Raw genomic sequence first — 23,777 nt, 5'->3', positions numbered from 1 at the left:
CAGTGACGAGTGGTTCCTCTCGAAATATACTGAGGATCTCACTAAGGCCTTTACACACCAGTATGATCCTCCCAACCCTGTACAAAAAACAAATCTCCCTTGCCTTATCTTTCCAGTCACCTGCCACCTCTCAAAGCCTCACTGTCCGGCCACGAGCATACTCCTTGTAACTCAGTACCACCCAGGACTGGAGCAACTGAATTACATTCTCCGTCAGGGTTTCGATTACCTCTTGTCCTGCCCTGAAATGAGAAATGTCCTGCCCATTATCCTTCCCACCCCTCCCACAGTAGTGTTACACCATCCCCCAAACCTATACAATGTACTCATCCATCCATATACAACCCCACTGCTCTCAACCCCTCACCTCATGGCTAGTTTCTTTGTAACAGACCTAGATGCAAGACCTATCCCATACATCCTCCCACCACCACCTACTCCAATCTGGTCACAAACATCACCTATCCCGTCATAGGCAGGGCTACCTGTGAAACCGGTCATGTGATCTACAAGCTAAGCTGCAAACACTGTGCTACATTCTATGTGGGCATGAGAACTAATAAGCTGTCTGCATGAATGGCCGCTGACAAACTCTGACCAAGAAACAACTGGACCTGTCTGTTGCTGAGCATGCCGCCCAACATGACATTTTTCATTTCAGTGACTGCTTCACAGCCTGTGCCACATGGATCCTTCCCACCAACACCAGCTTTTCTGAATTGCGCAGTTGGCAACTCTCCCTGCAATATACCCTAAGTTCCCGCAACCCTCCTGGCCTCAACCTCTGTTAGCCAGTGTCCCCACCCATCTAGCCCCTTCTCTGTTCTATTCCAGCACTCACAACAGCCCTTCATTCCACCAACGTCATTCTACTCCTCTCCTTTACCCCCCCCCCCCCCCCTCTTGTCTAACCTCCTGTCAGCACCCAGCCCACCACCTTCTCCGCACTTCGTTCCTGCATGCTCCCCAGTAGCACAAATCATCCCTCACTTCTATCCTGCTATCCCTCCCCCTTCTCATCCTAGCCTCCTCCTTACCACCACCCAGTTGCCTTTCCCATCATGCACTGTTGCTGCTGCTGCTGCTGCTCATAGTGTGGCTCCAGCTGCCAGAGACTGTGGTCGTGTGTGTGTGTGTGTGTGTGTGTGTGTGTGTGTGTGTGTGAGAGAGAGAGAGAGAGAGAGAGAGAGAGAGAGAGAGAGAGAGAGAGAGAGAGAGAGAGAGAGAGATTCTCCATTTGATTCCATTATATTGTAAATAAATGGTATTAACATTTTGCACTTTTTCTGTATTAAATTGATGGTTTGGCAATACTCTGGTCAACACCCACCTTCTCAGGAAATGGGATTTTTACATTCTTCTTCTTCTTGAAGTCAGGGGGTATTTTGCCTGGCTCATAAATCCTGAATATCAACTGGAATAGTTTCATCTTGGTTGGTTACATGAAATGTCCATCCCAGATGAGTTGTTTCAACTTAGGTTTTTCAGTGCTCTGTCAAATTACTCTCACAATATCGCATCCTGTCCATCTCACTTAATTTCTGTTTCCACTCTACTGCACAGAGACAAAGGCAAAGGTTCTGGATTTGATTGCCAGCCAAGCTCGGTTTGAAACAAGTGTACAATTTATTATGTAGTCAACAGCCTTTTGCACTGCCCACAGGAAAGGGTTATCCAAAAAAAATTGTGAAACATTTAATGTGTTTGAAACAATAAAGGTTTTGTTTATAAGAGGAAACAATGGTTTTTCTGAGGTTTCACTGTCCCAAATATTTACTCCTGCCATTGTTTGCATTACAATCAGGATTTTTGATGTCATATACTCTTACTCTGATTAGGCGTGCTGAAAAATAATGCCTCTGAATTTTTATTCTGTTCTCAGCATCATTCGAGGTATTACACGTCAACCATATTACTCTGTCTACTTTCCAGCTGCACTGACACAAGCTGTAACCCTCTGCCGCTAGAGGGCTCCAAATTGTAGCGTGTAACATGGGAGTGTTTAACTTACTATGTTGGTGTGTGAGGAACAATATACTATAATATAGCTTCTAAGAGTAGAAAATGTCTACACATGGAGCACCGTCTCCTTCAGCAGGACAACACAACACACAAACACTGTGACATATACAGCAATCAAATGCCTTGGAATCACTGTCACTGATCCTCATCCACACAATTCCGACTAGGGTTCATCTGATTTTCATGGGTTTCCAAACATTAAGGAGCACATTTGAGGACTTCACTTCGATAGTGATGAAGCGGTGCTAACAGAGGTGGTGAAGTGGCTCCATCAACAAAGTCAAACATTCTACAGTAACAGTATCAACAAAGTGGTCTCCTGTTGGGAGAAATGAGTTCACAAATAAAATAAAAATGTAGACTGTTAATATATCTTGTTTTATTTAAAAATCTTTAAGAGTTTTCACAAAAAAACTGGAGACATTACTTTTCAGCATGCCCTTGTACTATATCTATTCTCTCACCTGAAAGGTACCGCTTTGTTGCTTCTGCCAGGCTGGTAATTTCTCTTGTTCTTCATGAAAATTTTTCTCGGTAGTTGTCACAAGACATGCCAGGCAATGTGAATGAAAATAGTGGAAGCATTGTGTCTTTGTAAAGTGGTCACCCTCGCGAAATCCATACAAGCATATAACACACTGGCAAGATGGAAGATTGCTTGCTGTCAGATGTTCCTTCACTAGCTGCAACAAAATAATGTAAAATCAATGTGTCTGTTATAATCTCCAGCCGAAATGGAGAAAATTAACCTGAGAGATCTTTAGGCAAATGAGCAAATGATGTCAGTTGTGACATAAAAAATGTCAAAGGGGAAAAATCAGTCTAGCCATCTAGAATATCAGTAAAAGAAAGAGAGCAAATTATAACTCCCAAAATTGCAGTACCCTTTTAAACTCATTTTACATATATTTTAAAAAACAGAAGATAAAAAATTATCTCCTGTCATGGTCAATATTACCGTATTTTACAGTCTATAAGATACACCTTAATGTTTAAGCAAATTAAAAAAAAATAACATTTTTACCATTTTTATTATCAACTGCAAAACCATGTTAAAAAAGTTCTTTGTTTATACAACTCGCCTGGCCTTTAAGATCCCTGAAGGCTGGACAGTGTTCTGGGTTCGTGATGGTGGTTTGGGAGGGAGACAGTGTTAGCAAGCTTGTGAATCCTTGCAACTCATGTCCGTCCCATCGAAGCACTGCTGCTGCCAGTTGAATTCATTTGTGTCAGATAGAGATAGAGTTCCCACATCATCGAATATACAACCATTTCTAAGACTGCCAGGAATTTTAAGTCAAATGCTGGCCATTTTTATATTAATTTCAAGTATAAGATTCACCTGAAATTTTGGAGGCAATTTTTCGCAGAAAAAAAGGATGTCTTATAGTCCATAAAATATACTTTCTCTAACAAATAATTTTTCAACAGATGGCATGTATGTGTCATTAAGGCAAAAGGGTTCAACACTAACACTGAAAAGGTGAAAAATACACAACTGGCCATTAAAATTGCTACACCACGAAGATGACGTGCTACAGCCCTGAAATTTAACAGAGAGGAAGAAGATGCTGTGATATGCAAATGATTAGCTTTTCAGAGCATTCACACAAGGTTGGCAGCGGGTGACGACCCCTACAACGAGCTGACATGAGGAAAGTTTTCAACAAATTTCTCATACACAAACAGCAGTTGACTGGCGTTGCCTGGTGAAACGTTGTTGTGATGCCTCGGGTAAGGAGGAGAAATGCGTACCGTCACATTTCCAACTTTGATAAAGGTTGGATTGCAGCCTATCGCGATTGCGGTTTATCGTAATGTGACATTGTTGCTTGCGTTGGTCAAGATCCAATGACTGTTAGCAGAATATGGAATCGGTGGGTTCAGGAGGGTAATACGTAACGCCGTGCTGGATCCCAACGGCCTCTTATCACTAGCAGTCGAGATGACAGGCATCTTATCCGCATGGCTGTTAACGGGTCGTGCAGCCACGTCTCGATCCCTGAGTCAACAGATGGCGATGTTTGCAAGACAACAACCATCCGCACGAACAGTTCGACGACGTTTGCAGCAGCATGGACTACCAGCTCGGAGTACATGGCTGCGGTTACCCTTGGCACTGCATCACAGGTAGGAGTGCCTGCGATAATGTACACAACGACGAACCTGGGTGCATGAATGGCAAAACGTCATTTTTTTCAGAATAATCCATGTTCTGTTTACAGCAACATATTGGTCGCATCCGTATTTGGCGACATCGCGGTGAACGCACATTGGAAGTGTGTATCACCTGGCATATCACCTGGCGTGATGGTATTGGGTGCCATTGGTTACACGTCTCAATCACCTCTTGTTTGCATTGACGGCACTTTGAACAGTGGACGTCACATTTCAGATGTGTTACAACCATGGCTCTACACTTCAATCAATCCCCGCGAAACCCTACATTTTGTCAGGATAATGCATGACCGCATGTTGCAGGTCCTGCACGGGCCTTTCTGGATACAGAAAATGTTCGACTGCTGCACCGGCCAGCACATTCTCCAGATCTCTGACCAATTGAAAACGTCTATTCAATGGTGGCCGAGCAAGTAGCTTGTCACAATACGCCAGTCACTACCCTTGATGAATTGTGGTATCGTGTTAAAGCTGCATGGGCAGCTGTATCTGTACACGCCATCCAAGCTCTGTTTGACTCAATGCCCAGGCATATCAAGACCGTTATTACAACCAGAGGTGGTTGTTCTGGGTACTGATTTCGCAGGATCTATGCACCCAAATTGCGTGAAAATGTAATCACATGTCAGTTCTAGTATAATATATCAGTTCTAGTATAATATATTTGTCCAATGAATACCTGTTTATCATCTGTGTTTCTTCTTGGTGTAGCAATTTTAATGGCCAGTAGTGTATTATACAGTGAAATGGGGTGAGAGAAGGGGACTGAAAGTGGGATACAAAGCAAACCTGCCTATGTGTACATTTTTGACTTCAGTTCACAGCCTGTCGCAACTCAAACCTACCGGACTGATTCAATGACAAGGAAAGTATTTGGTCTCAACAAACACATTTACACCCCAATCCCATGAGGGATCATTTAAAGATCCCTTACTGCACCAATGATGTTCGTTTATCAGCAAACTTTTGCATTCACCCATTGGAGGCTGCTGAGTATGCCATGATGAATTCGACCTTTTACTGCCACTAAACCAGTCGAGACTAGTAGAAGCCAGTGCACTGTGTATGTGAAGTTGCATTTTGTGAAGTTATTTGTACAGTGAAGCATCAGATCTTCATGAAGATGATACTGGTGTAAAAGATGAATCATTCACACATTTTCTGGTATCTATTATAGTGCAAAAATGTTATCACCAGTTAGAAATGCATACTGTTGTAACACAAACACAAATGATGCTAGTACTGATAATGACAAGCAGTGAAAGTGAATTCCAACCTCCTCCTGATACGAAGTTTAAAGTTGAAAGTGTCATCATGATGTCTGAGGACAGCACACTAGAGAACATCTATGATGATTGTCACTTCAGAGTTTTCAACATATATGATAAGCTCCAGAAAAAAATACCCGAAATTGAAGATTAAAAGCAACATTGAAAGCATACTGGACTATGTGGCAAAGAAAAGAGAAGGCAGTGCAGTTTTCAAAGGAAATTGTATGCTGCAGATCAATATCATAAAACAGTGTGCAATGGCAAATTTGATGAAGCACAGTTCTTTGGTTCAATATTGGCATTTACAACAATGGGTGTTGGATTTTGGCCCAAAATCTTGGGTTTAAAAATTTTAGTGTGTCACTGGGATTTATTACCAATTTGAAAAAGGAGTTTAGGATAACATCACGCCGTATAGCAATGCTCCAAGTACGAAAAGATAAGGGTGACTATAGAAGAGATAATTCAAAGAGCTCAAACATTTGTTGCTGAAATCAATGTGCACTTCACAAAAGAAAACATCCAAATGGATTCTGTATGGAACAATGATCAGAGCCAGTTCAACTATGAACTTTCTTCCAAAAGAATGTTATGCATGAAACAACAGAGAGAAACACTGGGTCAATGCTGCAATCTGTTAACAGTGCAACACACAGCTAAACAATCAATGTTGCTGTATCAATGGACAGATGATAGGCAGACGAAGTTGATATATGTATCCAAGAACCAAATGGAAAGTCAGACCCCGTGTGTCATGGAAAACAGAAAAACGGTGCCTTCCAACTGTCTTCGCTGATGCAAGTGTGAGCAGGAAGATGACAAGAGAACTTTAAGACTTTTTTTCCATCAGTTCTGACTCCATATTTCCCGATAAAGTCACTAGAACTTCATTAGTCCTGGTCTGGACATAAGGATGCACAAATACTGCTGGAAGCCTCTGGAGAAAAATTAAAGTTTGAAAAATCATTCCAGCTGAAACTGCAAAATACACACAACCCTTTGACATCTATTTCTTCAGGCAATATAAAACATATGCCAAGAGAATAATAGGCTTTCTTAAACTACGCTCCAGGAATGTGCAGGGGATGTCGTCATGTGTTCTATGTACATATTATGTAGAAGACAGTTCCAAAGCTCTCTTCCATCAAATACATTCTAGCCTAATGATCAATTTTGAAGGGGAACTGCCATTTTTCATTCATGTCTGTGTGTAATTTTAGGCCGTAAACATCATGTTTGGATGGGCAATAATTAATAAATTATTCTCAGCACCAAAGGTAAGATGTGAATCAGGCTGAATTAAGTAAGAAAGGAGTAATGGGAAATCACAATTTAACATCCCATTGATGACTGTCATTTGATACAAAATGCATGTGTATCAAAGAAAGAATTAATTAACAAACAAGTCAGTGGAAGTAAAAATGCTCATCCTACAGGAAAAGCACATACAAATGTGAACATCAGCACATCAGTGATATCACTGGGTCAAAGTTAGCCCACAGACACCACAGACTTTAACTGCTACCTTGACAATAAGAAGGGAAAATCTGCTAATGTGAACTGCAAAAGGACATATGCCCTCCTGTAGAATATAATTAATATGTGTAGTCCACCATTTCAGTCAAAACTCAAAACAAATGTGTCCTCTTATCTTTGGTGGTGCATTTTTTCACAATTTACTTATTGCATCCTAGGTCAGTTTGTTATTTTTAATTTGATCAATATTGAAATTAATTGATAATAGCAAAGTTTAATCTCTCTCTTCATTAATATTTATTTCATTTTCTATATTATTTAATTTATACAAGCAGAATAGAGAATACATTTATATCATTCTTATATAAAATAATAAATATGAGTACTGAATATGTGGTACCTCAATAAGCTCATAAATGACAGGTTGTCCACGATAATCTTCACATTTCTTTTTAGTCTCTTCCTCAATCTTCATTAGCACAGAGTCATCCAAACCTCTTGGGTTTCGCAGATGCACTACTGGTTCAGTATCTGGATATCCTGGTGGTAGTTCCACGACTAGTGTTATCCTGACATACTGCTGAAGAGTGTCATCAGCAGTGGCAGGAAGTAAAACAGTTTCAACAGATACTGGCATGCCACTGAAAATAATAATAATAATAATAATAATAATAATAATAATAATAACAATAATATACTTTATCTCAGTAAAAGCACACATGTAGCTCTATGAAGAAGGTAATAAAATGTCAAAGCAAATGAAAATGTCTACTTCTGCTCTTCAATGACAGTGTTTCATTTTTTATTTATTTTATTTACACGACTAGTTCTGTAGACCAAATTGAGGAGCAAATCTCCAAGGTCATGGAACATGTCAGTATATGAAATTACAACATAAAAGTAATAACAGATAAAATGAAATGTTTATGAACCAAAAAACGTCAAGTCATAAGTTTAAGTAAATGCAATCAACAATATAAAATAGGAACCAGCTTCACTTTTCAAATAACTCCGACAGAATAGAAGGAGTGAGCCATGAGGAAACTCGTCAGTTTCAATTTGAAAGCATGTGGATTACTGCTAAGATTTTTGAATTCTTGTAGTAGCTTATTGAAAATGGATGCAGCAGCATACTGCACACCTTTCTGCACAAGAATTAAGGAAGTGTGATCCAAATGCAGATTGGATTTTTGCCCAATATTAAATGAGTGAAAGCTGCTAATTCTTGGGAATAAGCTGATATTGTTAGCCAGAAACGACAGTAAAGAATATATATATATATTGGGAGGCCAATGTCAAACTACCCACACTAGTGAACAGTGGTCGACAAGAAGTTCATGAACTTACACCACTTATAGCCTGAATTGCCAATGCCCGAACAAAAAAAAAAAAAAAAATTCCTTTGCGGATGAGACGAGTTGCCCTAAAATAATCAAAGTAGACTAATTTCTGTGTCGAACGATCACTTACTTCAGATACTGTTCGAATAGTAAAAATAGCAGCATTAAGTCTTTGAATAGGTCCTGAAAGTGAGCTTTCCACGACATTTTCTATCTATCTGAACACCTAGAAATTAGAACTGTTCAGTTTCACGAATCATATGCCCATTCTGTGAAATTAAAATGTCGGGTTTTGTTGAATTGTGTGTTAAAAACTGAAAAAACTGAGTCTTACTGTGATTTAGCTTTAGTTTATTTTGTACAAGCCATGAACTTATGACATGAACTGCACAATCTGAAACAGAGCCAATGTTGCACATAACATCCTTTACTACCAAGCTAGTGTCATCAGCAAACAGAAATATTTTAGAATTACATATAATACCAGAGGGTGTCGCACACGCGCGCACGTTCTGAATGTGCTTGATATCTGAACTTTCAAAGATGAATTACATCTCCCATTGCACTCTGTACCCTAAACCATTTGTTCATGTCCCTGTCTCCACTCTCGATTCTAAACATGCATCGGTCCGTTGTTAGCTGAATGACCCTTTACTTTTGAATGTGAATTTGGCATAAAAAATGATATGTAACTGCCATATTGCAACTTTCTGTAAAGACACAGAGGAAATTTTTTAAAAATCTGGTTCAGAAAAACCTCTCCAGGGCCATTTACGGTATTGTGTTATTTCTTTTACTGTCTATCCAGTGTTGCATTCAACTGCTCTAAAAGGAAACACTCATCAAATGGTTCTATAACTTTTGTGTTTGTGCATTGTTTTTAAAATTTTAATATGTTGATTATGTTTTATTCTAGTCTAATTATAACTGATTTCCAGAACTACTTTCAAATTTCTTTTATTAAGTTCTTCCATTCAGAACAGACATTCATCTACACTTGATGCAAACAGCCTAATTTTTTATATTGCACATTAAATGCTAACAATCACAAACTACTGATATAGATTGTGACTTAATAAACAACATAACAAAATATCATTGCAGCCATGAAGTCTTCATTTTTACAATTGTGTGATATTTTACTTATCAGTACCATACCACAAAAACAAAGGTGGCTCAAAAATATGCCATTTTAACTTTTACAGCATCTACAGTTCCGATAGGTCTGCCGAGACTAGTTTTGTGCTATGGACTCATCACCTAAATCTTCTTTCAATTCTGCATTTTATTTAAGTCTAAATGAAGCTGTAGCACTGATGTATATATATTTCTCAGTATACTAACATGGGGAAGAGCTTTTAACAGGAATTTAACTTAAACTGGCAAAGCTGTTTTCATACTCTATTAATTCCCAACAAAGTAGTAATTTATATTCACTGCTCTGTTTTATGAGTTTCATTATGATTTTCAAATCGACTATTTCCCTACATCCACTTAAAAACTAATGAGTCTTCTATGCTGTTGGTGATAATTTTAGTGAATACCATCTCCTTTCTTGTGAAGTAGAATATTTATATTACAGTTTCCCTTTTGCGGGTGTGGGAGGAATTTTCTTCCTTCACTGCAGGTGCTGTGCAAACAATTCATAAGTTTTTAATTGTTCTGGCAGTTTTAATTATTCCCATTATAACATCATCATCTGCAGGTGTTATTCATTCCTTCATATCTCAAATAGCATTATATAAACTATGTGACCGAAAGTATCCGAACACACCCAAAACATATGTTTTTCATATTAAGTGCACTATGCTGCCAACTACTGCCAGGTCTCCATATCAGTGATCTCAGTAGTTGTTATACATTGTGAGAGAGCAGAATGGGGTGCTCTGTGGAACTCACAGACATCGAAAGTGGTCAGGTGATTAGGTGTCACTAGTGACATACATCTGTGCACGAGATTTCCACACTCCTAAACACACCTAGGTCCACTATTTCTGAGTGATAGTGAAATGGAATTGCGAAGGGACACATACAGCACAAAAGCATACAGGCTGACCTCGTTTATTGACTGACAGAGACTATCAACAGGTGAAGAGGGTCGTAATGTGTAATAGACAGACATCTATCCAGACCATCAGACAGGAATTCTAAACTGCATCAGGATCCACTACAAGTACTAAGACAGTTAGGCGGGAGGTGAGAAAACTAGGATTCCATGGTCGAGCGGCTGCTCATAAACCACACATCATGCTGTTAAATGCCAAACGATGCCTCGCTTGTTGTAAGGGGTGTAAACATTGGATTATTGAACAGTGGAAAAAACATTGTGTGGTACACAATGTGGCAATCCTATGGCAGGGTGTGGGTATTTTCAATGTCCAGTGAATTTCACCTGCTAGCGTGTGTAATGCCAACAGTAAAATTCGGAGGCGGTGGTGTTATGGTGTGGTCATTTTTTTCATGGAGGGGGCTTGCACCCTTCGTTGTTTTGCGTGGCACTATCACATCGCAGGCCTATATTGATGTTTTAAGCACCTTTTTGCTTCCCACAGTTGAAGAGCAATTCGGGAATGGCGATTGCATCTTTCAACATGATGAGGCACCTGTTCATAATGCACGGACTGTGGTGGAGTAGTTACATTGCAATAACATCCCTATAATTGACCGGCCTGCACAGGGTCCTGACCTGAATCCTATAGAACACCTTTGGGATATTTTGGAATGCTGACTTTGTATCAGGCCTCACCAACCAACATCGATACCTCTCCTCAGTGCAGAAATCCATAAAGAATGGGCTTCCATTCCCCAAGAGACCTTCCAGCATCTCATTGAACCTATGCCTGCGAGAGTGGAAGCTGTCATCAAGGCTAAGGAGGGGCCAAAACCATACTGAATTCCAGCATTACCGATGGAGGGCGCTGTGAACTTTTAAGTCATTTTCAGCCAGGCATCTGGATACTTCTGAACACATAGTGTACCTCTTCTGTCATTATTTCCACAATGTCACTATTTTTATTAATAGCTTCCTGATTCCGACCAATCTAAAGATAACTAGAAAAACATTCAAATAAATCTTGAAATGTTTGCACAATTGTCCCTACACTGTGATCTCTCTGGTTTTCTTGGTGTGACTGATTAATGTTGTCACTTACTGAGCCATATACCATCTCGATGAAATGTGGTCTATATCCAATATATGTTTTAGTTACGTCTTCATCTTACTCGAATTGTTTTCAAACAATGGAAAACCAGGGATGGAACAGTACAATATGAATCAGGATAGATTGCTACTCATCACATAGAGGAGGCACCGAGTGCCAGATAGGCACATAAACGTGTAGCAAAACTCACTGGGGCAAAAACACAAACACCACAGCGAATTACAAAACTAAATGAATTAATTTAGGTTGCAGTAAAGTGGTGCATAATACAACAACATGTAACTATTCACAGAAAATAAGACAAATATCAGTTTGTGTTTATACTTTGCAGCAATATGACAGTGCCTGTTGGTGTTCTCAATTTGTCAAAGTCTTGTTCAAAGGTCCTTTTCGACAATTTTGTGAGAAAACCATTGAGAAATTCTTGAGTTTGTCAAGATATTTACTCTTATTTCCCATCCTTTGTTATTACTGTGTTTTGGTGGCAATGCTTGCAAGACCTATCTTACAACCATCCCTGTCATGTCCGTGAAGGAGTTACAGCTGTTTCATTCATCAAATGTGTTGGTTAGAATTTCGCGTGTGATAACTTTTAGCCAATTACAACCTTCAAAAAATATAAATAACATGTTTATGGCCATGAGGCCACCAGCAACCGCAGCCAAGTCACACACCTGACATCATGTGCCTGTTGGTGACCAAGTGTTCCACTCTGTTTAGTACAATACATAACCATACTATACACTAATTTGTATTTCTTGATTGAATTGACACTGGCATACAGAAAATCAGGTACAATATCTTGTTACATTTTGAATCTTGCCATTTTTTAATTATTTTACTTTTAACTGAGTTTTTATTCCTAATTCTTACAAAATCTCAATGTTGTTCCACACCCATTTTAAAGGTGACCGCTAATTTATATTTTGGTATGTACATTGAGTTTTGTTACAACGTATAATATGAGTATGAATGGTTGAAGCTCAAATGGACTCTGCCCCGCCAATCAGTGGTGTGGTACGACATTGCAAACATCGAAAAAGGCTGGTTTACTGGTAAAGAGTTGCCAATGTTGGAAGACTCAGATTTTGATGTTGATGGTGCAGCGTTATCGAAATTTTCTGATAAAGTAGATGCCGCTGTGAACATCAGACAGAAATGACAATGATCGCATTTCTAATAGTGATGGCAATGCACTGCAAGAAATCTACACCAAGCGGAACAGTCAGAAGGAACTCCTGCGACCGAAACTAAACTGATAATACCTTATCAAATAGAATAAAAAATCCACTTCAATTACCAGCAATGTCTTACTTATAGCATGACTGGTTTCGAAGCCCTAAGCTTCACTTTCAATTGCACCCAATAATTATTTATGGAAACATAAATGTGTAGCAATTGGGCCAGTCACTCATGGGGGAGGGGAGGGGGGGCAGGGGGGTCCCACTCATATCAAATAACCACCTGTGAGAATAGGACCAGCAGCTGCCCCACCTGCCTTAACAGTGCTACATAGAAGTGACTAGTTAAGACCAGTCTCGTGGCAGTTAGTGTGTGAAAGGAGGAGATGGTTGAATTAGTAAGCAGTCATCTCTTTTAGGCAACTATCGTGACAACCACCATAATGCTTTAGGAAAAAATTTAAACCTTACAGGATGTAAGGGGATTTTTCACACCAAGCTTATCAAATACAGATATACGATCTTTACCAACACACTATCTCTATTTCATGGCTTTTAACCACTAATAATATGTTGCTATGCACACATGATCCTAGATCTTCTCCTGTAGAATTTTCTTCTCCTCATTAGTGAAACTCCAATGTTGACTGAATGTTATTGCATTTGTCCACCAGGCCACTTTTGTTTCAGTTTTTTGGAGATATGTACACCACCAGGTTTTATTATAACTCTCTTCAATTATCATGTGGAACAGCAGTGAACTGAGGAAAGCTCTCTCAAGTTTCAGGAATATTACACTCAGAAGGTGGTGAATTCACTGCCAGATAGGCTTTCCCTGATGTCTCTATAGAAGTCTGTAAGCCTGTTTCTTTTGAAACACAGCATGCGCAGTTAAATTTATTCCTTGTCTACTTAAACTGAGCTGATTTGTTCTATCATCCCGAATGCACAGTTTGGAAAGTCCACTTCTGCTATAATTAAACAACAGAAGGTAAAAAATGTATATTCACACTACTCTGATCAATCATTACCTATGTTTAGTACAACAAAATTATTACTTCCATATTTTACTGTATGAAGTAATGGTATTTTGTTTTGGGTTGTCGGATCATATGACACTAGACAAGAAACTGTTTATTTGAAAACAAAGGTGTTGCCACATTAAGATGTAAGTTGTACACCTGCAGTAGAGAGGAAATTAAGATTATGTTGTTTCAATTCAGAAACTCTTGACATTAATTTGTTTCTATATCTGCTGTACAGTAAAATTTAATGCAGTACAATTTATATTGCATGACTTGCTAGTGCTTATTCTGTATACTTATAGATGGAACAATATTTCCTACAATCTCTACGAATGCAAAAATAAGCTTCTAAAATCATTACCAATTTGCACTAAATTAGGACAAACATTTCAATCTACGAATGTCTATTGTTTTGTTTTTTGTATGTCACACATGTTATGCACTCTCTCTTCTGTATAAAATTGTCGAATTTTATCACCGACAAAATACATTTCTCATCGTTTCTTTTCGCTAAATGCTGTACTTCCAGCTCAGAATTCCGCATTCTCCAATTTTAATGTAAACCTGCTGTGACTTAATACATAGTAATTGCTGTAACATTCACTCTTTTTGACAGCATGTGCCAGTGCTTGTAACACATCCTATCACTATTTCTTGATTTTTAAAACTTACACTCTATCATTCTGCTGGACCTTCAATAGTTAACAAAAAATTACTGGTAGCTTTGTTTCCCTGCTGGTGGATACAATCCTTAGCTTTTGTAAAGGAACACTGAAGAATTTTGCCATGAAATCTACATTGCCGTAAATTTGCGTTCAGTGTTATTTCATAAATTCAATGATTTTTTTTTTTTTTTTTATTTTTTATAGTTTGTGAATCAATGACAGGGTTACCTTGACACATATAGCAACATTAGGCACAAGCAACAAAGCAGTGACTTTATATAAGATGAAAGTACATTACTAACATAATTTTGAAAATTGAAATTCAGATATGTAGTTTTACTAGAAGGAAATCAAATCACAAAACTCAAATTACATGGGGAGTGGTGTGAGATACAAAGTATGATGTGATGCAGTTAACTGTGTCAATAAGTAAGCACTGAATAGAGCACTTTGCTATGAACGAGACATTGTTGATAAACTTTGCAAGCAAGTTGACATTTAAAAACAATCTTTCAGGACCATAACTTTTTTGCTAAAAGTAAAATAAATAAATAAAAATGTTTTACAGGGCATAACAGGCCACACAATTTTTGATGAAGTACTGCAAAAGAATGGAGCACGTGAAGATTGAAACATACTAGCATAAACCACATTCATGGAGCTACTTGATAACACAAGGCTTCCACATAGTACTGATTTCCCTCTCAGAATGGATCACAATCTCCTGGAACTAAATTTGAAGTAGTCAAGGAAGTTCCCAGATTCTAACCGACCTGGATCAGGCAGTAGTTTATCACATACTCCACAGTATTTTCTACACAGTTAATGAGGCTAGCATTACAGCAACTACTAACAAGTACTGTTTCTCTCTCAGTATAGTGGAGGAGGGGGTAAAACTGGCTCCATCTACAAATTTTAAAAACAGATTTTGTTTAAAAAAGATATAGTAATTTCTTAGGGCTCACTCTTAAGTTCTGCAAAATTGTGCAGCATGTAATTTACTATCTGCATGAAAGTTCTCTAACAAAAGAAGTGATTTGGAGAATGCAAAATCAGAGTAATGAGAGCCTAGACAAGTCGTCCTCAGGTGGATAGACAATGGTACAACATGAGCATTGATGGAATTTGCATTGTTACAGCAACTGTTTAAATATTTGACATGGATGTGACAGGTGTACCTTTTCCAAAATAAAGTGCAACCCCCCCCCCCCCCCAAAACTCGCATTCCACTGTAGTATGGGAGCACCTTTTTCTTCTGTCTGTTGCTTTTGGACAGATGTGGTGGAGTGCTATACAATAGCAAGTACAAACAAAGGTTTGGTATGGCACTAATACATATACGGGTTTAACCATACTCATCATAAGGTGAATTTAGAAATATATCAGTATGTGTTCATTACTTCCTAACACTTTTGAAACTAAATTCACAAGTTTTCCTATAGTTAATCTATTCTCTTTTCCTGTAATTGATAATTTAGCTCAATGAACAGAAATAAACATTAATTTTACAGCTCTATTTCCTTACTACCTATTTCAACATTATTTTGTTTCTCTGCTACAGTCTACTTATTTATTATGACAAACTCAAGCTCATGAAACAGGTCTCTCTGGGGAGGAAAAAAAACTGATAGGGAAAGAAGGTGTAAATGAGGAGTGCAGTACTGTATCATACTTTTTTCTCTCTCTTTCATGAATAGTTTCTTGTGCACAATATTTTCATTTGACTCACCTCTCCTACAAAAAAAAGCTGCCATCTATATATTATGTTAGAAGTATATAACTTCTCTGCCACTTTAAAAGCATCCGTGCGCACTCAAATCTCTCTAATTTTACATTCGTGATCTCCTTTGGGGGGGGGGGGGGGGGTATAAGTAGGGGGAAGCAATATATTCGATACCTCATTCAGAAATGCACCCTCTCGAAACCTGGACAGCAAGCTACACTGCGATGTAGAGTGCCTCTCTTGCAGAGTCTGCCACTCAAATTTGCTAAACATCTCCGTAACGCTATCACACTTACCATATAACCCTGTGACGAAAAGCGCCGCTCTTCTTTGGATCTTCTCTATCTCCTCTGTCAACCCAACCTGGTACGGATCCCACACAGATGAGCAATAGGCCTACTCAAGTATAGGTCGAACGAGTGTTTTGTAAGCCACCTCCTTTGTTGATGGCCTACATTTTCTAAGGACTGTCCCAATGAATCTCAACCTGGCACCCGCCTTACCAACAATTAATTTTATATGATCATTCCACTTCAAATCGTTCCGTACGCACACTCCCAGATATTTTACAGAAGTAACTGCTACCAGTGTTTGTTCCGCTATCATATAATCATACAATAAAGGATCCTTCTTTCTATGTATTCGCAATGCATTACACTTGTCTATGTTAAGGGTCAGTTGCCACTCCCTGCACCAAGTGCCTATTCGCTGCAGACCTTCCTGCATATCGCTGCAATTTTCTAATGCTGCAACTTCTCTCTATACTTGTGGGAGTATCTAACACGATAGGCTTAAATTATATCTTAAATTTTCAGGGATTTTCAATTTATCCGTAAGCCCTTATCATTTCAAAAATCTTCTACTATCCATTGTCAAGTACTAACATTATTCTGCAGTTACCTAAAACTAAAAGTAATTTCTTCACAAATCTCCAATGAAGTAGGCCCACTATTTTTAAAAAAAAAACAACCCTCAGAATTGAAAATGAACTGGAACTGAGGAGAGTTTAAACAAAAGCAAATAGTAACACACCCATAATTCAAAGCCATGGTGAATTCTTCTATTTTTCATGCAATGCTGTTGTTTTATTCCTCTCAGAAGCTCCATTCAGTTGTCACTTCATGTTCTTGGCTCTTATCCTCTGATTAAAATTACTTTGTGATCGACAGATTGCAACGGCAGTAGTCAGTGTTGGCAGTCTGCAGCTAGTCACCCTTCACAATGCACTGTGAAAGAGGCTGTGGCAGTTGAGACAGAACTAAGACTGGATGGTGCCTAGCCCCTACCACTTGACTCCCTGAAGTATCCACCACAAAGCGATTTTAATCTGAGTATAGCTACGAGTTGCACTTTTATTAATGGTCTAATCTCAGTTTTGTTAATCATAGCTTTAATGTTTGTTAATTTACACTTACGTATGCCATGGGCCAGTCACTGCATGTCCATAATCTTATGTTTTATGATTTTAATGTCTGTGGATCTCTGGATTTGTTACAACAGAAACATTAATTCACTTATTATTGTTGAAGACAGGCAACTATTGTTATTCATCTTGCAAACAACACACTACAATAATTAAAACTATTACACAAAAACTTTTCTGCATAATGCCAGATTGTATAAAAGTTACCCAGTGGGTCCCCCCTTACATTCTTCATAATTTATGCATGATATACGTACACAGCATACATAAAACACTTGGCAGAGACTTGTCTGTTAGCTAATATATGTAGCAGTTCTAGCTCTTATTATGAAAGATGTGTTAAATATGTTGTTACATAAATGTTAGGCTATGTTAAATTTCAATCCATTACCAAATCTTTATTTGAAATCCAAATTCATTGGCTTCGCCTACTTGCAACCATGTTATCTTCCAAACCAACCAAGACCTTGGGCTACGTTACAGATCAGTTTGCCACCATAACAAAGATTTCAAGGAAGGTGCAACATCACATTCTAACCCGAGATAGAAGGAAGTGGCAAACAAAATTTTTCGCTATCAACATCATTAAGACAATTGTGATGACAATGGAGTTTTAACCACTTTAGCTACGCGTCTTTCGTGTCCATGTTGAAGTTTCGAATAATAGTGAGGAACATGACAGTAAAATTGTGGTTCATAATACGTTGAAGGTAAATATGCTTCATACTTCGACATCTTTTTTATTATTGATATGAATATGTACAGTAATCACATACAGAACATTATCTCACCACACTCACTGCCACAGTGCTACGTTAACATCAAGGCATTAAAGATTATCTTCAGGTTTGTTCATGTGTCCCTGTGAATATGCAAAAGTGAACTATCACTACCGAATGACGACCACTGCATCTCAAAACTAACCATAACTCCTGCAGCTCAGTAACCGTAATCCTGTCAGATTCAGTTAAAATTAGAGTAAACTGTATAAATGACAAAAATGGTACAATTATAGTCAGTAGTGCCTGCAAACATTAATATTGTTTTAACATGAAGTGCATTACGAACTATGGATAGATCTATCCGCTGATCGGAAAAAAAGTTAACCTCTCCTTGCAACTTAATACTTTAAATATTTGGCGCCTTATGTTTCAGATTGCACCCAATTACTAAAACGTAGCCGATATCATAGTACAACAGGCTGAAAACTAATACGCAGCACGACTGAACGAGTGCGAAAAGATGTGATTTCGCCGCCCTGCCCCCTTCCGATGAATTTCAATACGGATGGAATCAACTCATCTCTTCTATTTTCTGCTAAGCACACATCGACTATAACACGACTTTCCTACACATTCGGCACTGTGTTTCAAGGCAAACTACGACGTCGCACTATTTTTTTCAGTACAAGAAAGATTGCAAGTGAAACAACAATGTATTTGTACATTGTTTTATTAATAACACAGCTGTGAAATAGAACAAAACAAACCCACAAAGCGAGAGATCACGTTAAATGTGTTTCATTACTTGTCACGAACGCCAACGCAAATGAGCGAACAGAAATGAGGATCAATAACTAATAAATACACACACTCTTACCTTTCATTAGTTTTCACTGTTACCTCGTCCATCAGTATAGCCTGCAAGGCTTCCAATTCATCCAAGACTCTAAAATAAAGGGTCCAGTGGCAATTTAAAAATGACAAAACTTCATTTTGCTTTTTTCACATAGTAATGATACTTCTAAAACAACCAATATAAAAATTAGTTTGTTTAGGTTACCTTTCATCTAATTCACTTGACATCTTCGCTTTTCAAACTTCACGCCTTTTCAGCAAACACAAAACCGAAAAACTTATGTGGCGATGCAGCGAGTGCAATTGTTCAGACTCCGACGTTGCAGCGTCAATCCAAACTACTTCCCAACATCTGATTTGCAGAGATCTTACAATACTTGAGATGACAGTATTACCCGCCGTTTGCAAATAGCCCTTGGCATTGACGTATTTTAACGTTAGTAGTGATAGTCTCGTGCACAAATAGTGCTTACTGAAAATGTTATTTAAAATATTTCCTGCTGAACCAAGAGCACTCAATACCCGGTAAGTTACGAAAGTATCATCTTCACCGTACGGAATGCGTGCGCCCTTAATAGAAATTAAACACAGACTTATATTTATGTTAGTTGATTGGGGGAGGGAACCAAACAGCCAGGTCATCGGTCCCGCCGTATTAGGGATTCGGTGAGGTAGTCGGGCGTGCCCTTTCAGAGGAATCATCCTGGCATTTGCCTGAAGCGATTTAGGGCATGAACGGGAAACATAAATCAGGATAGCCGGACGCAAGCTTGAACCGTCGTCCTCCCGAATGCGACTCCAGTGTCCTAACCACTGCGCCACCTTGTTCGGTACTTACATGTGTGTGAAGTTTAAGAAGTGAATTACAGGAACTTACTTAATGTTGGTGTAGCAGATGCCAATATCTTCTTCACAGAAGTACAATGCCATGACGTGTCCAAAAATGTACGTAAAATTACAGTAAATATCTTCCATTTATGTTTATGCTTCTATGCAGAAGATATTGACATCTGCTAAACCAACATTAACGAAGCTTTTGTAATACGCTTCTTATACTTTATATAAAGTTCCTGTTTTGTAGCTTTCGAAAGATGACACATTAATCTGTCGAAGCAGGTAAAGTAAAATAAAAATCACATGCAACTGAAGGTTGAATTTTATTCTGAAATATGTGCCATACTACAGTTGCTGAAAAAAATAACAGCTACGAATAACATAATAAATTGATAAAAATGATTCTCTGATTCCACTCAGCCCCATGCGAGGTATAATACAGCGGCTAGTAAATACCATATTGTTTGGTTGCTCGGTCATTCACAGAAAATTATACCTGCCCCTTGGTTCTAAGTAAAGTGGAAAGACTGATCCAGACATTTCGAAGGTTATGGAACAAGCAGGCTGCAACCTCCTGGAAATGAGCCACAGGGCTGACAAGTGTGTGTTTCTCACCAGTGGCATAGCAGTTCACTAGACCAGCGGCTCCCAAACTTTTCCTTTGACAGAACGCTTTGAGAATACTTTGGTGGCGTACTTTGTTTATTTTGAAGGTTAATAAAATTTTAAAAATCGACAAAAACTTGTTTTATTCAATTATTACTTCAGTTTTAAATCATAACTAAGAACACAAGAATCACAATAAAATTTTCAAAAATAATTAATATCTTCAAAAAGTCAAGGAAAAATTCCTATGTTATTAGCAGCTTTTTGTGGAGCACTTATTCAGTTCCTGCAGAATAAGAACACAGCCTGGGAAACATTGCACTAGACATCACAGACTCCTTGGCATATATCGGACTTTGTATGGAATGCATACAGCTCTCTTTCTTTTGGTTTTTTACAAAGCGACTTTCCAACCACTCCAGATAGTGATACCTGTAGGAGGTCTCGAATTTTTAGTGTAATATTGAAGAAAATTTTCCCCACTGATGAAACTATTAAAATCCTAGTTATCCACTGTCAAAGCATCAAAACAAAGCGTGAGAGTTTGAAACACATCTAAAATTAAATGGGATTCACACAGGTACAGAAAGCTAGATAAAATCCGAAATTGATAGTAGTAAGGTTTTTGTGGTAAAGGTAAGTGCGTATCGAAAGGCTAGGCTAATGGAAAATGGAGTAATATGTTCGTCATAGTAGATAAAAAACTTATATCCAATGACATAGAAATAGAGGTTGCATTTCAATTGTTTGGGCAAGGCTCAATATTAAGGGCGGGCATGAACTTAAAATCGGATCTTTCTATCGATCACCACACACACCCCCAGATATTTAGTAAATAACTATGCACCTCTGCTGTAAATCCGATCATGTAGCTGCACGTAGTAACGCCGTTGTGTGGGCCAGCGTTGATGTGGTTTTTACACTATTTCCCCACATCCCACTAGGTGAATACTGGGTTATTCCCGTGTTACACCTCAGATACATGCTAAACAAATACTTAGATCACTTTCTCACACTTGCACACACAATTTACACACAGACAGACTGTGTACATTGCTTTTGTCGTTGGGGGCTGAATAGGAGACTGATGACCTTAGCTATCTGGTCTCCTTAAACATTCACTTACCATCAGCAAATTCCCCAGTCATACTGTCACGATTGGAGAAGATGTGAGCCCTTCAGCAATTGCATGATGTAACTACAGTTTTGTACATAATGTGCATGATAAAACTTCCTACAAAAAATCCTTTACATGAAAACTACTTAGTTCAGATAGTAGACACTTAGTTTAGACTTGTGACTTAAATACAGTCTAATAAAAAATAATAAATAAATAAAAAAAGACACACCACAAAAGAATTATCTGAATGGGATGGAATTCGGCAAATGTGATGCACATGCACAGACAAACAAATGATAACAGTTTCAGATAAATTTGATGATTTATTCAAGAGAAAGAGCTTCACAAATTGAGCAAGCCAGTAACATGTTGGTCCACAGGTAGGGTTCAGCAAGTAAGAAGACAAGCAGTAGAAACTCTTGCTGTTTGTGGGTGCACATGTGAAATGTAAGCACTGGACAGTTTACCTTGAAGGGCAACAAAACAGCGCTTGGAATATCGTTGCTATGGTGCCATGGTGCCGCAGATGACCACCAAAGGTGTCCTTCTAAGAAATCAATTGACATCCCCAACCATCACTCCTGGTTTTCAAACCATATGGCGGGCGACAGTCAGATTGGTATCCCACCACTATCCAGATACGTCTTCGCTGGTCTTTGGGGCTCCGTTCAAAGCAGTACTCATCGCTAAAGACAATTCGATTCCAGTCAGTGATGTTCCAGGCAGAATGTGCTAAATACCACTGCAAACAGGCTTGTTGGTGTACAGAGATCAATGATAGTCAGCACAATGGGAGCTGTGAGTTCAGGCCCCTTTCTGCAAGCAGCCTTTAACTGTTTCTTGGGGCTATTGAGGCACCATTTCCACAACAGAATGATGATTAATCCAGGCTCTGAATGCCTCTCTGGCGATTGCTCGGTCCTCATGTTTTATCGTCTCTCTAGGTGAACCATTTCCTTCTGGCTCACCCATTCCTGCCAACATTGTCGAATAGTGGCATTGTTCCTACTCAATTGTTGACTGATGTGCAAATTACTTCAACTGGTTTCTTTGAGCCCAACCACGTATCTTCTCTCAAATGCTGACAACTGCATATATTGTTCACGCACCTGTATGCGATACATAGTTACTGTCCAGCTGAGTACACGGAATGAAATTAGCAAAGACTTTAGGCCCTTGTGTTGAGATGCCAGCTGTGTGGTGAAACTATGCTGCGATGTTACACATTCATCCACTGATCGCCAAAGTTTACAGTTATTTTGCATTTTCCACCGATATCTGTATGAAAATCAATTTGTGTCCAATTTCCATAATTCCGTCATGGTGTGTCGTTTTTGTTCCTTTTTTGTCTTAGAGTGTATATTAGGTCTAATAGCAATAAAAGGACCTAACCTCTTTCAGGAGGTCCACATTAAACTGGCATCAGTGACTGTAAGAAACTTTAAGCAGTAACGATTACTAAAGTGTGAAGGGCATCTAAAATATGTTTAAAAACTTATTTGTTCAGTAAATTAGACACAGAGGCAGTAGTGTCATATCTCAAGAGAAAATCTAAGTACTTACTGTGAGTGGAACTGCATAGAGGAATAGTAGCTCTTGTTTAGAAGAACAGTGCAGCAAGAGCTGGATATGTGTCTCATATAACAGCTCGTGATGAGAGGAGCCCTACATGGTACACAGGCTCTGTAAGAAAACTTATAAGAAAACATTGACTACTGCACAACAGGAGGAAAAAGACATAGGACTAAAGACAGAGAGATGCTCAGTGAGACACACTTGGCTGTCAAAAGGTAATGCATGAACATTCCAGTGACTACTGTAGTAGAATCTCATTGAAAGACCTCTCACAAAATCGAGAATGATTCTGGTCATATGTAAACACTGTTAGTGGCACCTAATTTAGTGCACAAACAATCATTGGTGACACGCTAATTATAAATGAGGGTGGCAAAGCACAAGCAAAAATATTGAACTCTGCTTTAAAATATTCCTTTGCGAAGGAGGATCCACAAGTACTGTGCCAGTTTAATTCCCACACTACAGCAAAGATAAATGATATAGATATTCATCTAAACAGCGTTTAGAAACAATTAAAATCGCTGAAGTTGAACAAGGTCCCTGTATAACTATAACGTGCCAAAAATCCGTTAGACAAAAAACATTGCCCAACAGTTG

General features: G+C 38.6%; 1 protein-coding gene across 1 annotated transcript in view; it reads right to left on the bottom strand.

Annotated features, from left to right (window-relative positions):
- LOC124710302 (E3 ubiquitin-protein ligase RNF25) overlaps positions 1-19,386 on the bottom strand; it is a 33,068-nt gene extending 13,682 nt beyond the window's left edge. Inside the window, exons 1-4 of the mRNA XM_047240913.1 lie at positions 19,248-19,386; positions 19,065-19,133; positions 7,348-7,588; positions 2,487-2,705 (exon numbers count right to left, since the gene is read on the bottom strand). Coding sequence (XP_047096869.1) covers positions 2,487-2,705; positions 7,348-7,588; positions 19,065-19,133; positions 19,248-19,270 — 552 coding nt within the window. The 5' untranslated portion in view covers positions 19,271-19,386. The remainder of the gene's footprint in view (positions 1-2,486; positions 2,706-7,347; positions 7,589-19,064; positions 19,134-19,247) is intronic.
- Between the last annotated feature and the right edge of the window lie 4,391 nt (positions 19,387-23,777).

Source organism: Schistocerca piceifrons, chromosome 1, assembly GCF_021461385.2.
Source record: "Schistocerca piceifrons isolate TAMUIC-IGC-003096 chromosome 1, iqSchPice1.1, whole genome shotgun sequence".
NCBI classification, from domain to species: Eukaryota; Metazoa; Arthropoda; class Insecta; order Orthoptera; family Acrididae; genus Schistocerca; species Schistocerca piceifrons.
This window is presented reverse-complemented; position numbering and strand designations above follow the sequence as displayed.